This window comes from Mauremys mutica, chromosome 2 (assembly GCF_020497125.1).
Source record: "Mauremys mutica isolate MM-2020 ecotype Southern chromosome 2, ASM2049712v1, whole genome shotgun sequence".
NCBI lineage: Eukaryota > Metazoa > Chordata > Testudines > Geoemydidae > Mauremys > Mauremys mutica.
In genome coordinates, this window is record NC_059073.1 from 51,028,193 (window position 1) to 51,048,590 (window position 20,398).

Here is a 20,398-nt window from a genome sequence, read left to right on the forward strand (position 1 = left end):
GATTAAGGCAGATTCTTTAAGAGAAATCTTTGTCATTCAGTGTGTAACGCTGCACAGCTGATTGCTACTGAGCAGATACCTGCTATTGATACTGCACCCAGAGAGGAGGAGAAAATGCACCCTGGGTTCCCTCACTCCCCATCAAAACATAGTCTCAGTGTTGTGGATGTAGCAAACGGATACAGACTGCAGATAAAATTACTCTTATTCAGGTACATGTATGACACACACTACTGAACGTTAGGGATGGTGCTAAAAGTCTGTTTTATGGGTGTGAGTGCACTAAATTTCTATGGATCCAGGCCCAATATAATCCCAATGTATGCATCATTCTGAATACTATCCTCTAATGATATATTGCTGAGAAGTAAGTACAACAGGAACTTTTTTTCCTGCAATTAGCAGAAGAATACAGGTATGCAACAGTATAAAGAACGAACACTTCCAAACTTACTTTCAGAAAAATGCCCACAACAGCCACGCCATCAGATTGTTTCAAAGCTTCAGCAAAATTGCTATATTTCGGATTCCAGTGTACCAAGTGAAGCTTGAATCAAAGAAATGTAAATGTTATAAATACTGTTATGCAATCAAAAGCCGTCACAGGGCAAGTCCTGCATTCCTTGTGCATCCTGCTGAGTTTTGAATGCACAGGGAATGCAGAATTGGGCCCCCAAAAGAAAATATGTATAAATATGTCCTATTGCTTCTACTGCTCTTCCACACGCTTGTGTTTTATGCAACAATTGCTTGTCAACTGCTTTGGTTTTAAATGACGCATAAAAATTAGAATAGAGAGACTGCACAAAATAATATAAAACTTGCTTGAAATTCATCAAATAATGTAATAGAGGAGATGCTTACAAATGCATGTAACATGCACACATGCAATGCAGGCGTTATCCATTGATGTGTTTAATCTCAATTGTATTTTCGGGTTAAAGAAATTCTTTAAAAAAAATTAAAATGTATTTGTGCTTTATAAACCATGGTTCTGCAGTTCCTGCTCTACTTTCCATCCCACCCCCTACACTGGTAATGAATGGACCAAGTGACCCTGTAGTTCTTTCTCATCTCTACTGTCTACAATATTAAATGTTAAGGAAATTTTGCATAATGTTTTATTTATTCTTCCAGAGGACTGCTATCTATTTATTTAGCTTCTAATAACATGGCCATCACCAGGGTATCTGAATATATGCAGCATCTGGACATATCTTCATATTATACAAATATGATATGACTTCATTCACAATGAGGTTATCCAGCAGTTTCATTAAATTTAGCTAATGTACACTCATATTTTAAAGATTTCAGAGTAGCAGCCGTGTTAGTCTGTATACGTAAAAAGAACAGGAGTACTTGTGGCACCTTAGAGACTAACAAATTTATTTCAGCATAAGCTTTTGTGGGCTACAGCCCACTTCAAAAATAGCACTCTCCCTGACTGTGGCATATAATACATTGCTCTTTATTTACTCCTCTGTTGGTACTCGCATCATTGTTTAGGATAAAAGCAACATGGCCTAAAGCCTCCACTTGTATTCAGCAAAGCATTGTTCACTCCATATATTGTTTCTCCTCTGTGTAAAGGCCTAGGGGTTAAGTCCGCAAACAAAGGCAAAGTAAAATGCTTTTCCTGATGGAACTAAAACCAGAAGTTTGGGGGGACAGAATGCTCCCACTCAATCCACTAGTAGTAACTGGGATACCCATGGAGCTGGACCATGGCTGATGCTACTAGGCAAAGGGAGGAAAGAGGAAAATCACCCACAGCTCCCACACAAAGTTTTGGGCCAGGGGATCTATGATATGCATCTCATCTGCCACCATTTCTTCTTGATGGGAGCTGGTGCAGAGCCATGGTATATCTCTGCACAATATATACATGTGACATGTACGGGCTTTCAGAGTTGGAAAGAACACTAGCAGGCTGCTGCATGGCTCCTCAGAGAGAAAACATGGTGTTTCCATGGTAGTTTGAGACTTACCCTTCCTCCCATGTAGGATGTGAAAAGAAGGCAGAGTTTGTTATTAATTTATTGCTATCAGAGCTTAAGCCCACACCGAACACACACTGGGTCAAACTCAGCCATTAACTACAGTGAGTTTAGCCCTTAGTGGTTTGTGTGTTCACACCAAAATAGCAGCAAATATTTATTTAAAACAATTCTTGACAATAGACTGATAGTTAAAATCTAGAGGATATTCTCCACCACACCAGTTTTAAACTAATTGACATATCCTTGTAATAAAAGACATGTCCTTGCATCTGAAAAAATAAATCCTGGAACTTTATTTTTATAAATAATTAAATGTATCCCAAAACCTCCTAATGACCAATAAAGCCAGCAAAAAATGATATAATAAGTTTGAGTAAAAATAAAATATGGCCACCAAAGTTATGTTTGCTGCAAAAAGATCACTGAAAATGGTGAATTTAAGAATGGGGCATATTTACAAAAATTGACAGTTTTGGTAGGGGGCAGGCAGGGAGTGGGGTGTATTTTTGTTATGAAAAGCTGTGTTTGTTGGCAGAAATGATTCACCCCAGGGCACATTTATGAATAGTCACAGCAATAACATTTAATACAAAATCAATAAATACAAATAAATACTTGAAAAGGAAAGTGGTTAGTATTGCCCAATATGCTAGTGTATAGAAAAAACAGATCCCACCTCTGCTGCATATTTCACTCCATCTACAATGTGCTCAGAGCCATGGTCATCAGAGGAACCCCAATGAAAGTGAAACTGACGCAGCCTGTAGGTTCCTGGGAGTGGTCCACCTCGCACCACTGAAATTGACAATCCACATTAACATGTTAGGTACAGACCTTTTCAAAGAAGCTTTGATTCAAAATAGAGGTGTATACAATTACCACAGAGGAGTCCAAAATTTTGAAGGTGTTGAGCACCTACAGCAATTCCAGCTGATTTCAGTGGGAGTTCAGGGCACTCAGCACCTTGCAGGCTTGGGTCTGTATCTACCTCTCACTGGGCTATATAGCACTATTTGATTTCAGAGCTATAGAAATGACCATGAGTCAGGGTAAAACCACAGAATGGGATGCCAGTTGTAGAACAGATCCCATTCCCCTCATGGCAGAATGTATTACAGTTTGGGGAGGATGGGTGCTTAGGATGGCTCACCATTCGCCAGTGAATGTCCTGTTATGGAATTCACAATTTTATGCTGAGGATTTGATGGGAATCTCTGTGAAACTGACCTAGAGGAGCCACCTAGTACTGCTGCTGGCCTAGAGGTGCCATACAAGCCCTGCCTATGATCCAGACCAGTAATGGCTTTTTAACCTATGTTGCAAGCAATGTTTACAGCGTAGTTTGTTATCTCTAAGGAAAGGTCTATTTCCTGAAGAAAAAGCAGAAGAAAAAAGGTAAAAATGGATGAGCTAAAAAGTGGTTACTGAGCATTCAGACAAACCTTATTCTCTGAAAAAGTTCAGTATGTGTAATAACCATGGCAACATTATCACCAGCGGAGCCATAATAATGAGTCATTATTTCAAGCAATAGGAAGGTTTTACTTTGTAGACCACAAAGAACAAGGTACGTGTATTTTATGATATCATCATGAATTACATACTTTCCAACTATTAGCTTAGGTCTGATCCTTGCAGGCTCTGAGCATCCTCAATACCCATTGACTTTCATGGAAGTTAAAGGTGCTCAAACAGCTTCTACAAGGGATCTGCAGATCACAGGATTGGGTCCGTATGGTAAAGGCATACCAGGTAAAGACAATTACATCCCTGGATCTGACAAGGAGTAAGTCCATGCCCGCTCTTTTCTGAAATGTCCTAGAAAGAAAGTATCTGAAGGATACAGAAGGAGGCCATCTGCCTTTCAGGTGGTCTCTCAGACATGTAATACTGCAGGCAGTTTGTCAGTGGGATCAGTAGCAGCTGTCAAGGTTATCAATTCTCCAATAAAACAGATTTATAAAACCAGTTATCCTGTTTGAAGGTCAATGGGGTGCAACCTTGATTTTTTAAGTGCAGGTACCCCACTTCCACCAGTGTATCCTGCCCCACCAGTATCAACCCCCCATCTCAGCAAGTTTCTGTATAAAATGATGTCCTCCATGTGGTGGGACTTCGCATATACAGTGTGTGTGAGGTCAAAAGTGCAGGAACACTGTTCACACACTTTTCTGCCCCACTACCTTACGTTGTTGTCACTTGGAGTGATCACCAGTCATTGTTAATCCTTGCACCAGGTGAGGCTGTAAAACCTCGTGCCAAAAAACTCATTGCTTCTCTCAACTGTAAATATGGCTTAACTTAAGTGTAACTGATTTTGAACCTAAAAGACTATACTCTCAATGGGGGGAAAATCTTTTTTTTTTCTTTGTTTAGAAAATAAACTGTATTTATAGACAGTCTCTGATGTAAATACCTATCAGATATACCTTTCCCAAAAACTTGGTCCAAATTCCAATGGCTAAAAAATAAAGATGAAGTCCACAGAGGAGATATGGCTCAAAAGTAATAAAAAAAAAATCTTTATTTTGTTTCAGTGTATGGACTGGTACCAAATTCTTTGAAGCTGCCCTCTTCTTGAAGAGGGAGAAATGAAAGGGATGAGGCTTACTTTCAGTCAGAAAGGCTGAAAGGATTAAGTACAATGCATGTGACCTAAGGTTGGGAAAGAAGCATATACACATCTCCCTTGATATAGTATTTGGGGATGAGAGGGAAACGATATGCTACTATTCCCCTCAAACAGAATTACCTGTTGTTAAAATCGAAGGCAACTTGTTTTTAGACATCATGGAATAATACCACATTATTTTCACTTGTGGAAAGTACCATCTTCTAGTACTCGAGATTCAAAACTGCCAAGCTGAACATTTCACATATGAAGATCATTTTATAAAGGTCCTGTCATCAAGCCAGCGAGCTATGGACAATTTTCTGGAGATGTCACATCCCCCCTGCTGCTGCTGTTTCTCTCTGTGAGTGGGCCCAAAAGGAGACACAGCTAAGTCTGTGGTTTTCTTGACTAGCTTTGATTGCATTAGACCAAACTGGCTTTCAGGGTCCTGCAACTATAACAAAAAAAGATGTCTACTCAATCTCTTCTATCCAGAGACTTTCCAATATACTTCTTTAAGCAGGACGGGACACAGACTTCTGAATTTTATCATCCATGATCAGATGAAGCAAGACAGGAGGACAAGCTTTTTGGGTCATAGTTCTCCAACACTGAAGAAATTCACAACCTTTGAGATATTTCTTCTTCCATGGTTCCTTCATTTTTAGGAAATGCAATTCTACCCCTCTGATGCACAAATACAACAGTAGGAGATATGCCAGTTTTGCAGATGCGTTTCTGATATTCCATTAGAATTTGTCCATAGAGGCTAAGTGATTTAGTAAAACATTCACATCCCCACAATATTTATATTTAAGCTGTATTGAGTCAGCTTGGGTGGTCAGCATTCCGAATTCTCTGATCCTACTTACTTCAGGGAAAACAGAGGCAACAGTACATATTTTGACAATGCTAGTAAAGGTCCCTTTTGACTATTTCTAGCTAAAGAGACAATATCACAAGGGTGTTTTTACCTTCTGTGTTTGATTTTGCCCACAAAACAAAATCCCTATTGTAGGATATGTTGGTTGCACTTTTCCCACCTGAAAGCAAGAATGTGATGGCATGCACCTGAAATCCTCCAGAATGCAAAGATTCCCCGGCAGCAGGTATATGATCATGGAGAATCCTTAACTTTGTGGAGTACTGGAGTGGGGAGAAACAGGTGGAGAAGTTCTGTGCCTGCCCAAGGAATGGAGAATGCATCCTTCCCATATTTTTGCACGGGAATCTTCAGAATCTCAAAGTTTTGTGTATCCCATAGATGAGGAATGTTTCAGGGTCCAACAGCACTTCCTTCCAAAGAGAGGATTTACCACCACATTCTCTTACCCTGGAATATGTCGAGCAGATAAAATTTCCAAATTTTATGTCCAGATTTTATGGATAGTGGTCATCCATGCTGATCTGGTTTCTACTAGTTCTAAGTAATAGACCAATCATAATGTCTCCAATATTACTTTCCAAACAGTTCGTGTTGCATTCTCATATTTTGCATGCTGATTTTGCCTGATGCTACATACTGAACAGAGGTTTTCATTGAGCTGTCCACAATGATGCCTAGGTTTTAATTTAGAACCCAATGATATGCATCAATAGACTCATAGACTTTAAAGTCAGAAAGAACCATCATGATCATCTAGTCATATTGCTCTTTCCAAGTAAATTTCAAATGCCATCATGCTCTTTATTCTACTAGCTGTGTTAAGTCTCTCTGAAGTTTCTCACAGTCTTCTCTAGTCTCTGCTAATTGAAATAGTTTTCTGCAAATTTTGTCACCTCACTGTTCACTCCCTCTTTTGGATTAAACAACCCTGGTCCTAGTACAGAGCCTTGGGGCACCCCACTAGTAACCTTTTGCCATTTTGAAAAATTGACCATTTGTTCCCATAGTTGTTTTCCATCTCTTAGCTAGAAAGACCCTTAAGGGGCCTTAACAGATATAGTGTGGGCAAATATGCCATATTAAGAACTCCTCTGACTTGCCACATTCAACATATTGTCTAAGGACCAGACCTTGAATGGACCCTATGATATCAATGGGACTATTTGTGTGGAGAAAATTATTCCTGAATAAGGTTTGCACAATCTAGCCATATAAATATGTGTGTATATATATACACACACATATATACATACATATATATATATATATATATACACACACATATCTATATCTATATCTATATATATACACACACACATACATATATATTTCTTCACTCCCAGAGGCTCTGAAAGATGAATAACTAATCCTGACCCCATGATAAACATGCTCATAGCAACACGTAGACCAAACACCATTACCTTCACTGATACAAATTGCCAGCAGAGCCTTGAAATTTCCCAGTAGTTTGGATGCATAGGAATGAAGACAAGGATTGTGTTTAAATCTCTTATTTCATCAAAAGTACCCCATTTTTAAACCATGAATTTAAAGTCTTTCCAGTTGACCATGAGAAATGGATGGGCACTCATAAAAAACTGCAAGGACTTTGAATGTAAGATTGAATTATATCTCCTAGCTGACATAGGAACCATGAAAATAGAGTTTCCCCAGCCACCATGAGAGTTTTCCTTTGGCAGTACTTCAAAGCCATGAGACACTGGGCCTTCTATTATTTTTTCTACTAAGACTAGGTGTCACAGGGCACGTATGCCCTGTCCCTCTTTGGGGCAGGGCAAGGGTGTCACAGCTCTGCAGTTAAGTTCGCCTGCCTGCCCTTAGCCTCAGGGCAGAACGTCCCAATGGCCAGAATCAATGTGGTTGCCCTTGTCATCGGGGCAGTGTGGCCTAATGTTCCAGAGTCAATATGATCACCCTTGCTGTCAGGGCAGTGCGGCTTAATGGCCGGAGTCAATATAATCGCCCTCTCACTCGGGCCATATAGCCTAGTGGCCACAGCCAGTATGGCTGACCTCCTCGGCATGGTTGTGCAGCCTCATAGCAAGAGTCAATACAATCACCCTCTTGCTCAGGCTGTATGGCCTACTGGCTAGAGTCAATACAATTTTCCTCTCACTCAGGCAGGATGGATGACTTTCTCAGCACAGTTGTGTGGCCTAGTGGTCAGAGTCAATAAGGTTGCCCTCCTTAGCAGGGCTATGTGGCCTAATGGGCAGAGTTGGGAAAGTGGACTGCCACCTGGGGTGGGGAGGGGGGGTTGGCAGCCACGGTAGGGGGACCTGGGCCCTCCCTCTCCACCGGTTCCTGGCCCAGGGCCTTGGTAGTGGCAAGTGTGCATGCCACTGAGTCAGATGGGATTTGGCTGAAACACACTGACTCAAAATCCAGTTCACCGTCCACGGTCAAGTTCCCCAGGCTACTTCCTACCATTCTCCCCAGTTCTGTGGTCTGGATGTCTTCAAGATCTTTGTGTTCCTCAGCCTGCACTGCTCCTGGCAGCTCCAGCTTCCCATGGGTATCCACAGGTATCTGAGCATCTGCCTGGGTCTCAGCACCTCTGGCTCCCACAGTCTGGGGTTCCATCTGCTCCTGGGCTGGAGCCTGTGAGGTGTGTCCTTCCTCTCTGGCAGTCAGCCTACAATGAGCTGGGCTGCTCCCTTTTATACTGAAGCAGCAATTGGAGCATGCCCAGCAGGTTAACCCCTTCTTGTCCAGAGCAGAGCAAGTACGCCCCACCACACTAGAATAATAGCTCCAAGTTTATATATAAAATGGTCCCCCTGCACTGGATTAGAGCTGAACTATAATTTTAGCCTGTCTGGTGTCTATCACATCATTAATAGGAGAAGATTGAACCTTTTCCAAGTTCAAACACAAAACCCTAGCATTCCTGCTTTTGAAAATGTCTGCTTTGGCTGTTGAAAAGAATCTCTGCAAGTGAATGTTGAGCGGCTGCATTTAAAGGACTCTGCCAGTTTCAACCTCTTATTCTGTAAGTCAGTAAGAAAAATGTGCTTATCTTTCCCAGATATCACATCTCCTAGTTGGTGAATAGTCTTGCCTTGAGATGGAGCAGATAAGTGAAGGTTGAAAATTCTTTTACAGGTTGGATACTGCATCCTCTTGGTCTTCTTTCTGCTTGGCTTGAGGTTGGCTATCCCTGCCAAAGAGCTGAAGATGTCTCCTCTGTTCTTAAACTTCACTATTACTGTGCCTTAGAAACACTGAATTGTCCAATTAGGGACCACAAGTGGTTTGGGCAGGACTTTTCCTACCCATGAGTTCTCTAATATTTGCTCTACATGGGCACTATTAACCCAGCAGTGAGTCTGGCCTGCTAGTTGGTCTAACGTATTAGGAAAAACTTTTTCACTAGGAGGGTGGTGAAGCACTGGAATGGGTTACCTAGGGAGGTGGTGGAATCTACTTCCTTAGAGGTTTTTAAGGTCAGGCTTGACAAAGCCCTGGCTGGGATGATTTAGTTGGGAACTGGTCCTGCTTTGAGCAGGGGGTTGGACTAGATGACCTCCTGAGGTCCCTTCCAACCCTGATATTCTATGATTCTATGATTCTCTAATGGAGCCTCCTGTTCCAAGAGAATGTCCCACTTTCCCATCTTCTGGACTAGCTCTGGGCAATGTCATATTCAGTACAAGGACAGCTGGGAACCCACAATGTTCCTCTGCACCTCAGTGCACATAATCCACACAATTCCTTTGTCCCTAAGATTTGGATTTATTTTGTCCTAATGAGAAACACTTTTCTGGAAAATTAAAATTGGACAAACACCTCAGCTAAACTGAGGGTCTCCAAACAGTCTAGATTGAAATACCAACAATATCTCTCAGCTTCTTTTAATGGTCTCCAAGCTGGGATTGCAGAAAATAGCAAGCAAAGGCTTAATAATATAGCTCACAGACTTTCTCACGGTGTTTGGGCATCCAGCATTTTTGTTGGCGGAGATGTCCACTTCAGGAGTGCCTTACTCTCTTTAAGCATTTAGCTGAGTGTTTGGCCTGATGTATCAGTTCTGGATTCTGGGAATTTCCCACACTCCATTCTTCAGGAAGTAACATTGTAGCCACATTGAGGGATCTACAGCAGTCAAAATGTGACTCCCTCAGGTTTGCTGATGCTTGGCTCAAGCAACATGAACTATGCCATTTGGATGCATTTCTCTAGGAGTGAAACAGCCCAGGAGGGTTCAATGGAGAAAGTACTTGCAGCATTTTGGTCAGTGACTGGTTCGTATTCTGTGTATTTGTACATTGCCTAGCACAGTAGGACCCTGATCTTGGATATGGCCTTTGGGCTCCACGATAATAAATATTCAATGAATAAGACAGTCCAAGATGCTTCCTGAAATTTAGTGTTCCCAGCACCTATTTAAAAGAGGTCTCTGCCACAATGCAAGGCCTCTAACTGAGTGTGCAGAGACAGATGCCTGATAGAGTGGAGACTCTCCATTTCCTGTGCTCCTCGTGGTTATCCATCATGGAGCTGTTTTCTGACTAGCAAGAGGCAGAGTTTGGATCAAAACAGTGTAGTTTTTCAGTCTTCAGTGAAGTCAGTGAGGCAGGCTTAGGCAGTGAAGGTCAATGCTGTGCAGGTGGATGCAACTAAGGTGAGTAGAGACTCCTCTGTGTGGTTTGTCTCACTGAGGGTCAGGTGACAAAAATCAGTTTGGCACAGAAGGTCAGCCCTGTTTATTATAGACATGAGGAGGTTTGTCTTCGCAAACATATTTTAAAACACTCGCCTGTTGCCTGATCTACAAGGCCAGGTGAAAACCCACAAGGGAACATAATGGGGCATTATTCCCCGAAACAGAAAATGTTGCTTTACAAGAAAACAAAGACACAATATTGTGAGCAAATGTTACAGCTCATTGTGTCAATGATACATTATAAAATCCATAAATAAATAAGCAATTGAGCAACAGAAGATATCAGTACACCCACAGTCATTGTGGCTAATTAAGTCAGGTAAGCACTTTTCTGAAAGGTTTTCAATACATAGTTACATCATTGACATTTTTAAATGGAATTCTCTAAGTAACTGTTAAAAAGGGAAGATAACACTCAAAAGAAATAAGGGGTTTATTTATATGTGAATTTGGTGTTCTTTAGGAACAAATGGCACTGTCTATGCAGAAGAATAAAGAGTGGGATTCTCACACCATTTTCCAGCACACATCAATCCTGACTTACTACACAAAACACCTAGTCTTTCAATTCTGGGCCTGTTTTGAGCAGACACTGGTATAAAATAAGCTCCCAAATTCATTTTCATGTTTGACCTAAAGCAAGAATGCAGCCCATGACTCCGGAGGCAGAAAGCTGATAACCGAAACATCTATTGCAGTTCCAGAAGACCGGGTCAGAAAAGCACTGAAGTTCTGACCTCCAACAATATCATGGAGGTTCAAAGTTAACATTAATACAATTCTTAAATCCTCTTGTGCATAAGCACTGCTGATCTCAAATTAATGCTAAATACCAGACATGCTGGAATATCAAGAGATAAAAGATGTGCTAAACACAAAGTGAAAGGCTTAACTTTGCCATTTGTCTTTAGTTGACATGTGCCATATCCACTGGCATATATAAGGAAAGCATTGTATTGGGCTTTAGCTGTGTAATTCTTGTAAGTCTTATTGACTTCAGTAATACATAAATAAATCATCATAAATAATTTGCAGTTATATAAAGCCTTTTATAAAAGAACCTTGAAGTGCTATGCAAAGATAAATAAGTATTTACCTGTAATTACTAGGAGCCCTAGTCATGGACCTGGCTAAGCACTGTACAAACACAGAACAAAAAGACAGTCCCTGCCCCAAGGAGTTTTCAATCCAAGTATGACAAGAGACAATAGATATATGCAGACAGAAGAGGGAATACAAGGAAATCATGAGACAATATTGGTGATAGGCAGTGGTGTCAGCATACCAGCAGACTAACCGTTGTCAAGTTTTTGGTAGTCATCACATAAAAGAAGAGTTTGGAGAAGTGTTTTGAAGGCAGATAATGAATTAGCTTTGTGAATGTTTATGGGGAGCACCTCTTAAGCATGAGGGGCAGCATGGGAGAAAGTATGAAGGTGCTTGTTTAAAAACTAAACAAGCGGGCAATGGAGGCTGGTGTCTCAGCCATTTGGTAGCAGGTATCGACAGCTTGATGATGAAAGAGAGATCATAAATGTTTGGCTGCATGTATGTGTTACCTCTGTGTGCCGCCCCAGCCCTGCATAGACAGCTGGCATGGCAGAACTTGAGTGAACCGCCCAATGACCACAAGATCCGTTAAGGGATGAAGGCACCTGGCCACATTTATTGTCAATGAAGCATGGTACTAGTATCCCACAGATTCTACCAGACCACTAATATGGGTATGCCCATAACAATGGACCAACTCAGTGAATGGTGGGACTTTCCATTTCTCCTTAGGACAGACAAAGATACTCCCTCTGAGATACATCTTTATACCCCAATACAAACAAGTTAGTACTGCCTCTCTGACATAGTTATTCTAGTTACTGCCCCCTGACATGGCTAGTTACCACTTATCACATTATACCTGTTGGTTTGATCAAAACATCTCTATTACATACTGTCATCCTGACCTTATCAGTGTGTTCCTGTTATCCTTGGGGAATGTTTTTGAACCATATCAGGATGTTCTGGTACCACTTGATATTGGGATGTGTTTGCACTAGCACTTCTTAGCAATGTGTATTTCTGCAGTATCAGCCCTGTTCTTGCTAGATTCTGTGAACAAGTCCTGCCTCATACCAGGCTTCTGATACAACGGTTTATGTCTCAGGCTCTCTTCCTACTACAATGGGTATGGTGGGATTAGGTCATAAAAGGCCTTGAAAGTTAAGACAACAAGATTTAATGAGATAGAGAAGGGGGAGCCAGTGAAAGGATGCAAAGAGAGGGGAGACACCATTAAAGCAACAGACTAGGAAAACAATCTTTTCTGCAGCATTCTGAATGGATATGAACAGGGCAAGAATGCATTTGTAAAAGCCAGAGAGAAGGATGTTGCAGTAATCGAGACATGACATGATGAGAACTTGGACAAGTGTTTTAACTGTGTGGATGGATAAGAAAGACTGCATGTTAGAGATGTTATGCAGGAAGAACTAGCAAGAGATTATATGAGCCTGGATATGAGGACCTAGACAGAGGTCTGAATCAAAGATGGAGCTCAGGTTACGTGTCTGAATGACTGGTATGTTGTCCACACTGATTAAGAAATGAGGTAATAGGGAGGATGGCAGATGAAGATTAGTAGCTCTGTTTTAGCCATGTTGAGTTTTTGCTAATGGCTATGAATCCATGAGATGTTAGAGAGACAGGCCAAGATTTTAGTCTGGTCAGGAGAAGAGAAGAAGATCTGTGAATCATCAGCACAGAGGTGGTAGTTGAATTGGTGTTTATGGATGAGATTAACTATGGATAAGATGTAGCGGGAGAAGAGACGAGGACCAAGGACATAGCCCAGTGGAACACCCACAGAAAATTGGAAAGCAGATGAGAAGGATCCTCTGAAGAACTTCTATTTCACTTTTACCTGTGGTGAAACTGAGACAAAGGCTAAGTGACTTATCTAAAGTCAGACAGCAAATCAGTGGCAGAGCTGGAAAGTCTTCTAGCAGTTTCCTAGTTAGCAGCTAGACAATGCTGTCTTCCTGTAATGTGAGGTGTGGGTCTAGAATAGATTGCAGCGCTTAAAAAGAATATCTTTGGATTTTTGGTACTCTCTAACTTACAGATGGCTTTGTTTAACACACTAAATTTAAGTAGGATTACACCAAAATAAAAGCCATGCTTAGGCTAGATTTTTCAGTTAAAAACAGAGTTTTTAATTATTATTTGTCCTCATTGTTTCTATCTCAGAAGCCAACAAATGAACATTCATTCATCAAAAGTTGATAAATAAAATGTTCTTTGTGAAATGTCTGCATATACAATTTTTACTTTAAAATTCAGTTATCAGGTTTATGCATGGACTACTTCCAAAGAGAAACATGCCTACAAAAGGCCTGCATGAATACAGAGTGTCTGAACTGGGCAGCTCCATGCTCCTCTCCTGAAGCTGACAGAAAGTCAACAGCAGGAGGATGGGAGTGCAGATGGCCAGAGAATTTGCACATGAGGAGAGACACTGGTGCCTTCCTGGGGATGCTCCAACCTTGGAAGAATCAGGAAAGAAAATATATATAACCACTGCTGGAATACCATGTCCAGTTCTGGTGTCCACAGTTCAAGAAGGATATTGTTAAATTGGAGCGGGTTCAGAGAAAAGGACTCAGAGAATGGTTAAAGGATTAACAAACATGCCTTACAGTGATAGACTCCAGGAGCTAAATTTATTAAGATTAACAAACAGAAGGTTAAAGGGTGACTTGTCACAGTCTGTATGTACCTACATGGGAGACAAATACTTGATAATGGGCTCTTCAATCTAGCAGAGAAAGATATAACATGATCCAATGGCTGGGAGTTGAAGCTAAACAAATTCAGATTGGAAATCAGGTGTAAATTGTAACAGTGAGGATGATTAACCATTGGAGCAATTTGCAAATGATCCTGGTGGATTCTCCCTCACTGATAATTTTTAAATCCAGATTGGATGTTTTTCTAAAAGAATTATTTTGGGGAATTATTTTGGGGGTGTTCTATAGCCTATGATAGACATGTTAGACTAGATGATCACAGTGGGCTCTTCTGGCCTAGGAATCTATGAACTTGTGAATCTATGAGTACTACTGGAGATACACCTTCCACAGCTGCCTTTCTCTAGAAGTCTGGGCTTTTAAGAAGCTGCTCAGAAACTGGAATGTTAGAAGTATTGCTGGGAGAGATGGCATAATGCAGGTGAGGTTCTAAAAGGTGCATAATAAATGTACTTTATTACATGTCTCAGCATGGTCCTGAAATGTATACCATAGTGAGCTCCATCACATACCATTTATGTGTGGCTATAAATGGTCACAGATATGGGCCTGGCCATATTTGCTGGAAACTTTAAGAAAATGGAACAATAGCTAAATGTTGTGATTTGAACTTATTTATAGTGTAAATATTACATTATTATTTTGGGTAAAAATCCTGAAGTCTTCATTTATTATTATTGTTATTTAACATTTATATATTGTGCCATAGGTGTGTGTGGTAATTTACAGAGAGAATGAAGACCCAGCTCCTGCTCTAAGGCACTCAGAATAGAGGCTGAAGTCAATGGGAATAAGGACATCAGGATCTGTCCCATTATTCACATTATTATACTCGGAATCCCATCCACAGCTGCATCTGCATCTGCATGTGCAAACACAGAACTGATAAGAAGAGACAGAGCAGTATGAAATGAACATTTTTCTGCCTCTACAGTGTTATAAAGTTCACCTTCTTTCACCAGTCACTTTTTCTGTCTCAGATCAGAATCAACCACTTAGTGAGCAATTAATCTGAGAAAATTCAGACTGTCCCAAACATTTCTGCACTTCATGGCACCAAACATGGCATCAATACTATATATTGATTGTGGCTAGGCATTTCATATTTACCTAAGGTTATTGTTAATTATTATCAATAATATTTATTTGTACGACAGCATTGCCTATGGGCTTCAGTAATAGATCAAGGCCTGGCAGTACCAGACACTGTACAAATACATAAATCAAGAGCCCTGAAGAGTTTATAATCCAAATATAAGATGAGAGACAATAACAAGTGGATGCAATATACAGATGGGGAGCAAAAGGAAAAATGAGACAAACATGATCAGGATGGTCAGCAGTGGTTATGGAGATCTTTCAATATACTCCAGCTACATTTCTTTAATGATGTAACTTGATGTGGTTTATCAAGAAAAGAATTCCAATGCAAATGCCAATAAAATTAATCTAATGCAAATAAATAACATATTAGAAAGAACTGCTAAGTGATCTTAGGGAAGTAGATTTGTTTTTTATTTTGCTAGAGAACTAATCAAAATCCTGCAACTATTCCCAGTCTTTTGTGTGTTTCTGTTTTTTTATTTTATTGGATAACTCAGCTTGTACATATTTTGACTTTGGATTTATTTTCATTAATCAATCAAAAAATGAAAGAAAACCAAAATTAAGATGCACACACACTTCAATATTTAAGAACACTGAGTCTATTATCAAAATTCTTCTTACACATTATGACTATCTCTACTAACAATGCAGCAATAGTAGTGGAAGTTTACTCTGTAGTTTAGAAATAACACCATATGTTGTGTTTTTTGGGTGGTCTGTCACTACATAAAATGTACATATTTGTTTTTCCTTGCTGTAGCTTGGCACTGCACATATTACAAATATATGGCAAAATCCTGCAGACCTTACACACAAGTGCAAAGATTGTAGCCTTGGGTCCAAATATTGTATAACTTTTCAAAAGCTGCTTGAAGCGTCTTGGCAATTATTGCTAGTCTGCATTCAGGATTATGCACTAAAAGCTTTGCAAAGATGGAAGCAAGTTTAGAAACATTTGATTTCTAGAGATGCAAGAATTAGAGTTACAATATTATTCATCTGATTTCCTTTTTAATGCAGTAGGGAAGAAATTTCACAGCTTCTCGACAGTTACTTTTTTCTACGAAGTGCAGCCAACAGTATCAATATGAAATGTCAGTGGTTAAATCAACAGATTATAAATACTTCTAGCACTTGCTAAGCAGCATCGGTATATCTAGTAAAAATTTATGGCCACTCTAACCCTTAAGAGCCACATAGTAAATATGCAGCATATTGCACGCAGTTGTAAAGTATTTGTGGGTGGACAGGTTAATAAGAGTAATGATAACAGTGTTAATGTTTGCTTTAAAGAAGCTCATTTTAAGCTGAAATTTCTCAGACTTTTGTACCTGAGTTCTCATTTAACAGAAATTTTATAGGCCTAATCCTGCAGTCCTAACAGGCAAAAATCTAATTATTGTCATTGTTTGAGCAAGGAGAGCAGGATTTGGGGTTTATCTATATAGCTACATTGCTTTATCGATTTCCCCAATTTCCCAGAATCAGGCCCCATGCCAAAGAGGGCCCCACGCCCACACCTAAGGGGGCCCCGCTCTGATGGTCTTCAGCAGCATTTCGGCAGCAGGGGTCCACTCCGGGGCTCTTCGGCGGCATTTCGGCAGCAGGTGTTCTGCTCCCGGGGTCTTTGGTGGTATTTTGGCACCGGGGGGTCCTTTGGTGCTGCGGAAGAACCAGAGCGGACCCCCTGCCGTCAAAGTGCTGCCGAAGCCCCAGACCACCGCCTAATATTCCAATTGAGCCCTGCGGGTCATAAAGCCAGCCCTGGCTGCCAGCCTGGGGTTCCTTGGGGGTCCCCAGGCCAGCAGCGGGTGCTGAGTGGGGCCAGTGGCCGGGACCCCGGCTAGGAACGGGGCAGCAGCCAGAACCCCAGAGCAGTGGTGAGCTGAGCCGCTCAGCCCGCCACCGCGTGCCATCAAAGATCGGCTTGCATGCCACCTTTGGCATGTGTGCAGTAGGTTGCCAACCCCTGGTTTAGCCTTATGTACAAATGAACTAAGGCTTTGACTAGAAAATCATCAGAAGCAATGATAAACAGTCTAAACCATTTAAAGGTGAAAAGAGAGACACAGTGGGTGAGGCGTCTTCTATTGGTGAGAGAGACGAGCTTTTGAGCTTACACGGAGTTCTTCTGCTAAAGGTCAAATGAAACTCTGCAAGAAGACAGGGGTTCACCCTACCCATGAATCGAAACAAAAGACTGTTCTCAGTATATCAGAGTGAGAGGCAGGGCACTCTACAGCCAGTCACTGAGGAAAGCCCCTGAGGAGCAGGGGGTGTCCATGAATATTTGGATCCTGGTTTGTCTGAAATCAGCCAGCTCTGGAAAGACAGATTTTTTTGCGGTGGGGAGGGAGGGGAAGAAATCTACCTTATTAGCTAGGAAAGGTGAACCAGGTTCACGTTTTATGTTTTGTTTTGTATTGTAACCACTTGTTTTCACCACTCTCTCTTGTTTCCAGTTAAATTTTTATTCCTTCTTAAATAAGCCCACTTTTGTTTTATCATAAGCGCTCACAAGTGCTGTGAATGATACAGAAATGGTGGTTTATGGTAAAACTGGTAACCAGGGGTACACTGTAACTTTGGGTGTAGAGGCTCTGGAATGTCTATGAGTAGCCAGTGCGAGGGGCTGGATATCACAGGGGAATGATTCAAGGGACTTGGAGATTGGGGGCGCCTATTGTTAACCTGCAAGGCGAAGTTAGGGCTGGCATGGCCCAGAGAACAGTGCTTGGGGGCTGATAGGCTGATGGTATTAAGGAAGTAACCCCCCAGCATGCACAAGAAAGGCTCCCTCTTGCTGGAGGCAGGGGGTAACGAGGTGACTTACAGTACATTGCTTTATCAAAAATAGTATGATTACACTTTTCAGAAATGATGCTTTGCTTTTATATAGGCATTCCAGCTGTGTACCTCACATCCTTTTGGGTAAAATTCACTCCTCTCAAAGAAAGCCTGAGGATCTGGGCTCCATGTAGATGGAGTGCAGTGTGGCTGGGGGGTGTGTGAAATCCAGCCTCCAGGGCCAAGATTCCATGTCTGCTGCAGCCCCCTCCCTCCATCACCCCACCACAACCTGAGACTGCACCTAGGGGCTGCTATAGCAGTTACAGTCTCCCTGCCCCAGTTGTGTTGAGAATTGGGGCAACTGGACCCTCTCAAATGCAGATCATGGTCTATCCCCGTTCCATCCCTAATATGGCCTTATGTGTGGTCTGTTCAGGGCCAGTACAGAGATCCTTCAGCAGTAATGAATAAAGCAGAGCATAGGTTGTCTTCCAAGCACTTTGCAACCATTAACTAATTCAGAAGAACTTCTTAAGATAAAACTCAGACTAACCTGATCTATCAAAAGTGTCATCAAACACAACTCTGCAGGTTCTCCCATTGTTCAGTATGGTCTTCGCTGCACCGGGATCATAACCAACAAACCAAGGCGGTAAAGAGGTGTCATGCTGGATCTCTTTGGAATTGATTTCAATAGGTGACTGATGGTCTCCTTTGGCAATAGGGTAATATTTGTGCCAGTGCTCAGGTCCTAGGAAGAAATGCAAAGAAATGTCATGAAAATCTCTTCCGCTTGGGCATAAAAAGTTGACATCTGTTTAATACAAATACAAGAAATGATACACATCATTCATACATCGCCTCGCAGCTGTGCCATTCACTGCGGACATTTTCCTCCTTTTGGTTTTCAGACGGAGGCATCTGAAGCATTAGCCGTGACTCCTTCTAAGAAACTGTTTTTAGAGATGAACATGTTGCTTAGCCATAGGACTGCACCGCCCCTTACAGCCGGGGAGCTGCAGCCACCTGGATTGCAGCGCCCCAGGAGCTGTCCAGTATCCACTTCCCGGGTGAGGGTGGAGATCGGACTGGGAACGCGGGCTGATCGGGCTGCAAAGTTGTGCCCAGATTTATTATCATGGAAGCAGAAGATGCAGGAGCCAGGAGCCAGCCCCCACCCAGCCCCACTCCTTACAGCGCCTGCCAGACAAGCGGTGCCGGACAGATGCTGAGAGCGGAGACCCGAGCGCTGCAGGCTCCCGCCCCAGGGGACGCTGCGGGGCGCAGCGGGGCTCGCCCTGCCCCTCACTCACCGTTGTCACTGTCATAGCCCCACTGACAGGATTGCTGGGCCATGCTCTCGGCGCGGGGTCTCAGCGCTTTGTGCCTGGGCTGCTCTGGCCGCTCCTGCAGGACGGTGGCGCCGGCTCCGCCAGGGGCTTTTATAGGCTCCCGCCAACTCCGTGCCCCCGTTGAGGCCGGTCGGGGTGGAGAGGGACAGAGGGGGGGTGTGTCTGGCCGGTGCACAGGGGGCGGAGAGAGCGATCCCCTCCCCCGCCGGCCCCCACCCGCCGCCTCTTCCCCGGGGACTCCCGGGGCCGGTCCAGGCAGCAGCGAGCAGGCTCCCACCTGGCAGGCTCGTCCCCCGCAAAGCTAGTTCCCTGCCAGCGCCGCTCGCTGCAGCCCCGCGATCGTTGGTCTGTAGTTGTAATTGAACGAGGGGTTTGTTTGATCCTTTTCCCACTCGGGAGGTGGGTCTGAGCGGGGGGGGGGGCGGCAGGTACAACCGATGCTGAGCGGTTCACACATTAACCAGACACTCTCCGCGCTGCCCTGCGCCGAGACACCAAAGGCCCCCGCTGACCATACTGACCCCGCGGATCGATTTTTCACTTGGCATTGTCCATGTGCCCTACAAAGAGTGGGGGTGAGAACCCTGGTCATGAATGGCGGCTCAGCCCGCTGGCGGTGACGTGCATCGCCCCCCTGGCTGGGTTACTGCCCGGGACAAGATTTATCTTCCTGGCTTGTTACCAGGGGCGTTACACAAATCATTGCACAGAGCCGTGTGTGGGAAGAGCAGTGGCGGCTCCAGGCACCAGCGCTCCAAGCGCGTGCCTGGGGGGGCAGCAAGCCCCGGGGGGCGGCCTGCGGTCCCTGCAAGGGCTGCAGTCAGGCTGCCTTCCACGGCTTGCCTGCGGAAAGTCCGCGGGTCCCGCGTGCTTGGGGCGGCAAAAACAGCTAGAGCTGCCCCTGGGGAGGAGAGATTGACTTATACTTAACCACATGTCTTATACCACTCCCTTGCAGCAGAAGGTGTTCACAAAAATGTCCATAGTGGCGAGTTTTGTTTTTCCAAGTTATTTAAATGTGATGTGCATTGCAAACAGGGGACCGGGCTGGAATCTCTGTGGCATATTTAAATTTAAATTTCAAAAGTACAGCTCTCCTCCCTTGTACTCTAGTGACTCCAATCAATTTAAACCAGTACTACAAATAAATTAAAATCTC

General features: G+C 42.8%; 1 protein-coding gene across 1 annotated transcript in view; it reads right to left on the bottom strand.

The window, feature by feature from the left end:
* The window catches only part of LOC123364512 (carbonic anhydrase 3-like), a 29,113-nt gene extending 9,685 nt beyond the window's left edge, over nucleotides 1-19,428 (bottom strand). Inside the window, exons 1-4 of the mRNA XM_045006716.1 lie at nucleotides 19,201-19,428; nucleotides 18,441-18,638; nucleotides 2,680-2,798; nucleotides 455-547 (exon numbers count right to left, since the gene is read on the bottom strand). Coding sequence (XP_044862651.1) covers nucleotides 455-547; nucleotides 2,680-2,798; nucleotides 18,441-18,638; nucleotides 19,201-19,243 — 453 coding nt within the window. The 5' untranslated portion in view covers nucleotides 19,244-19,428. The remainder of the gene's footprint in view (nucleotides 1-454; nucleotides 548-2,679; nucleotides 2,799-18,440; nucleotides 18,639-19,200) is intronic.
* Between the last annotated feature and the right edge of the window lie 970 nt (nucleotides 19,429-20,398).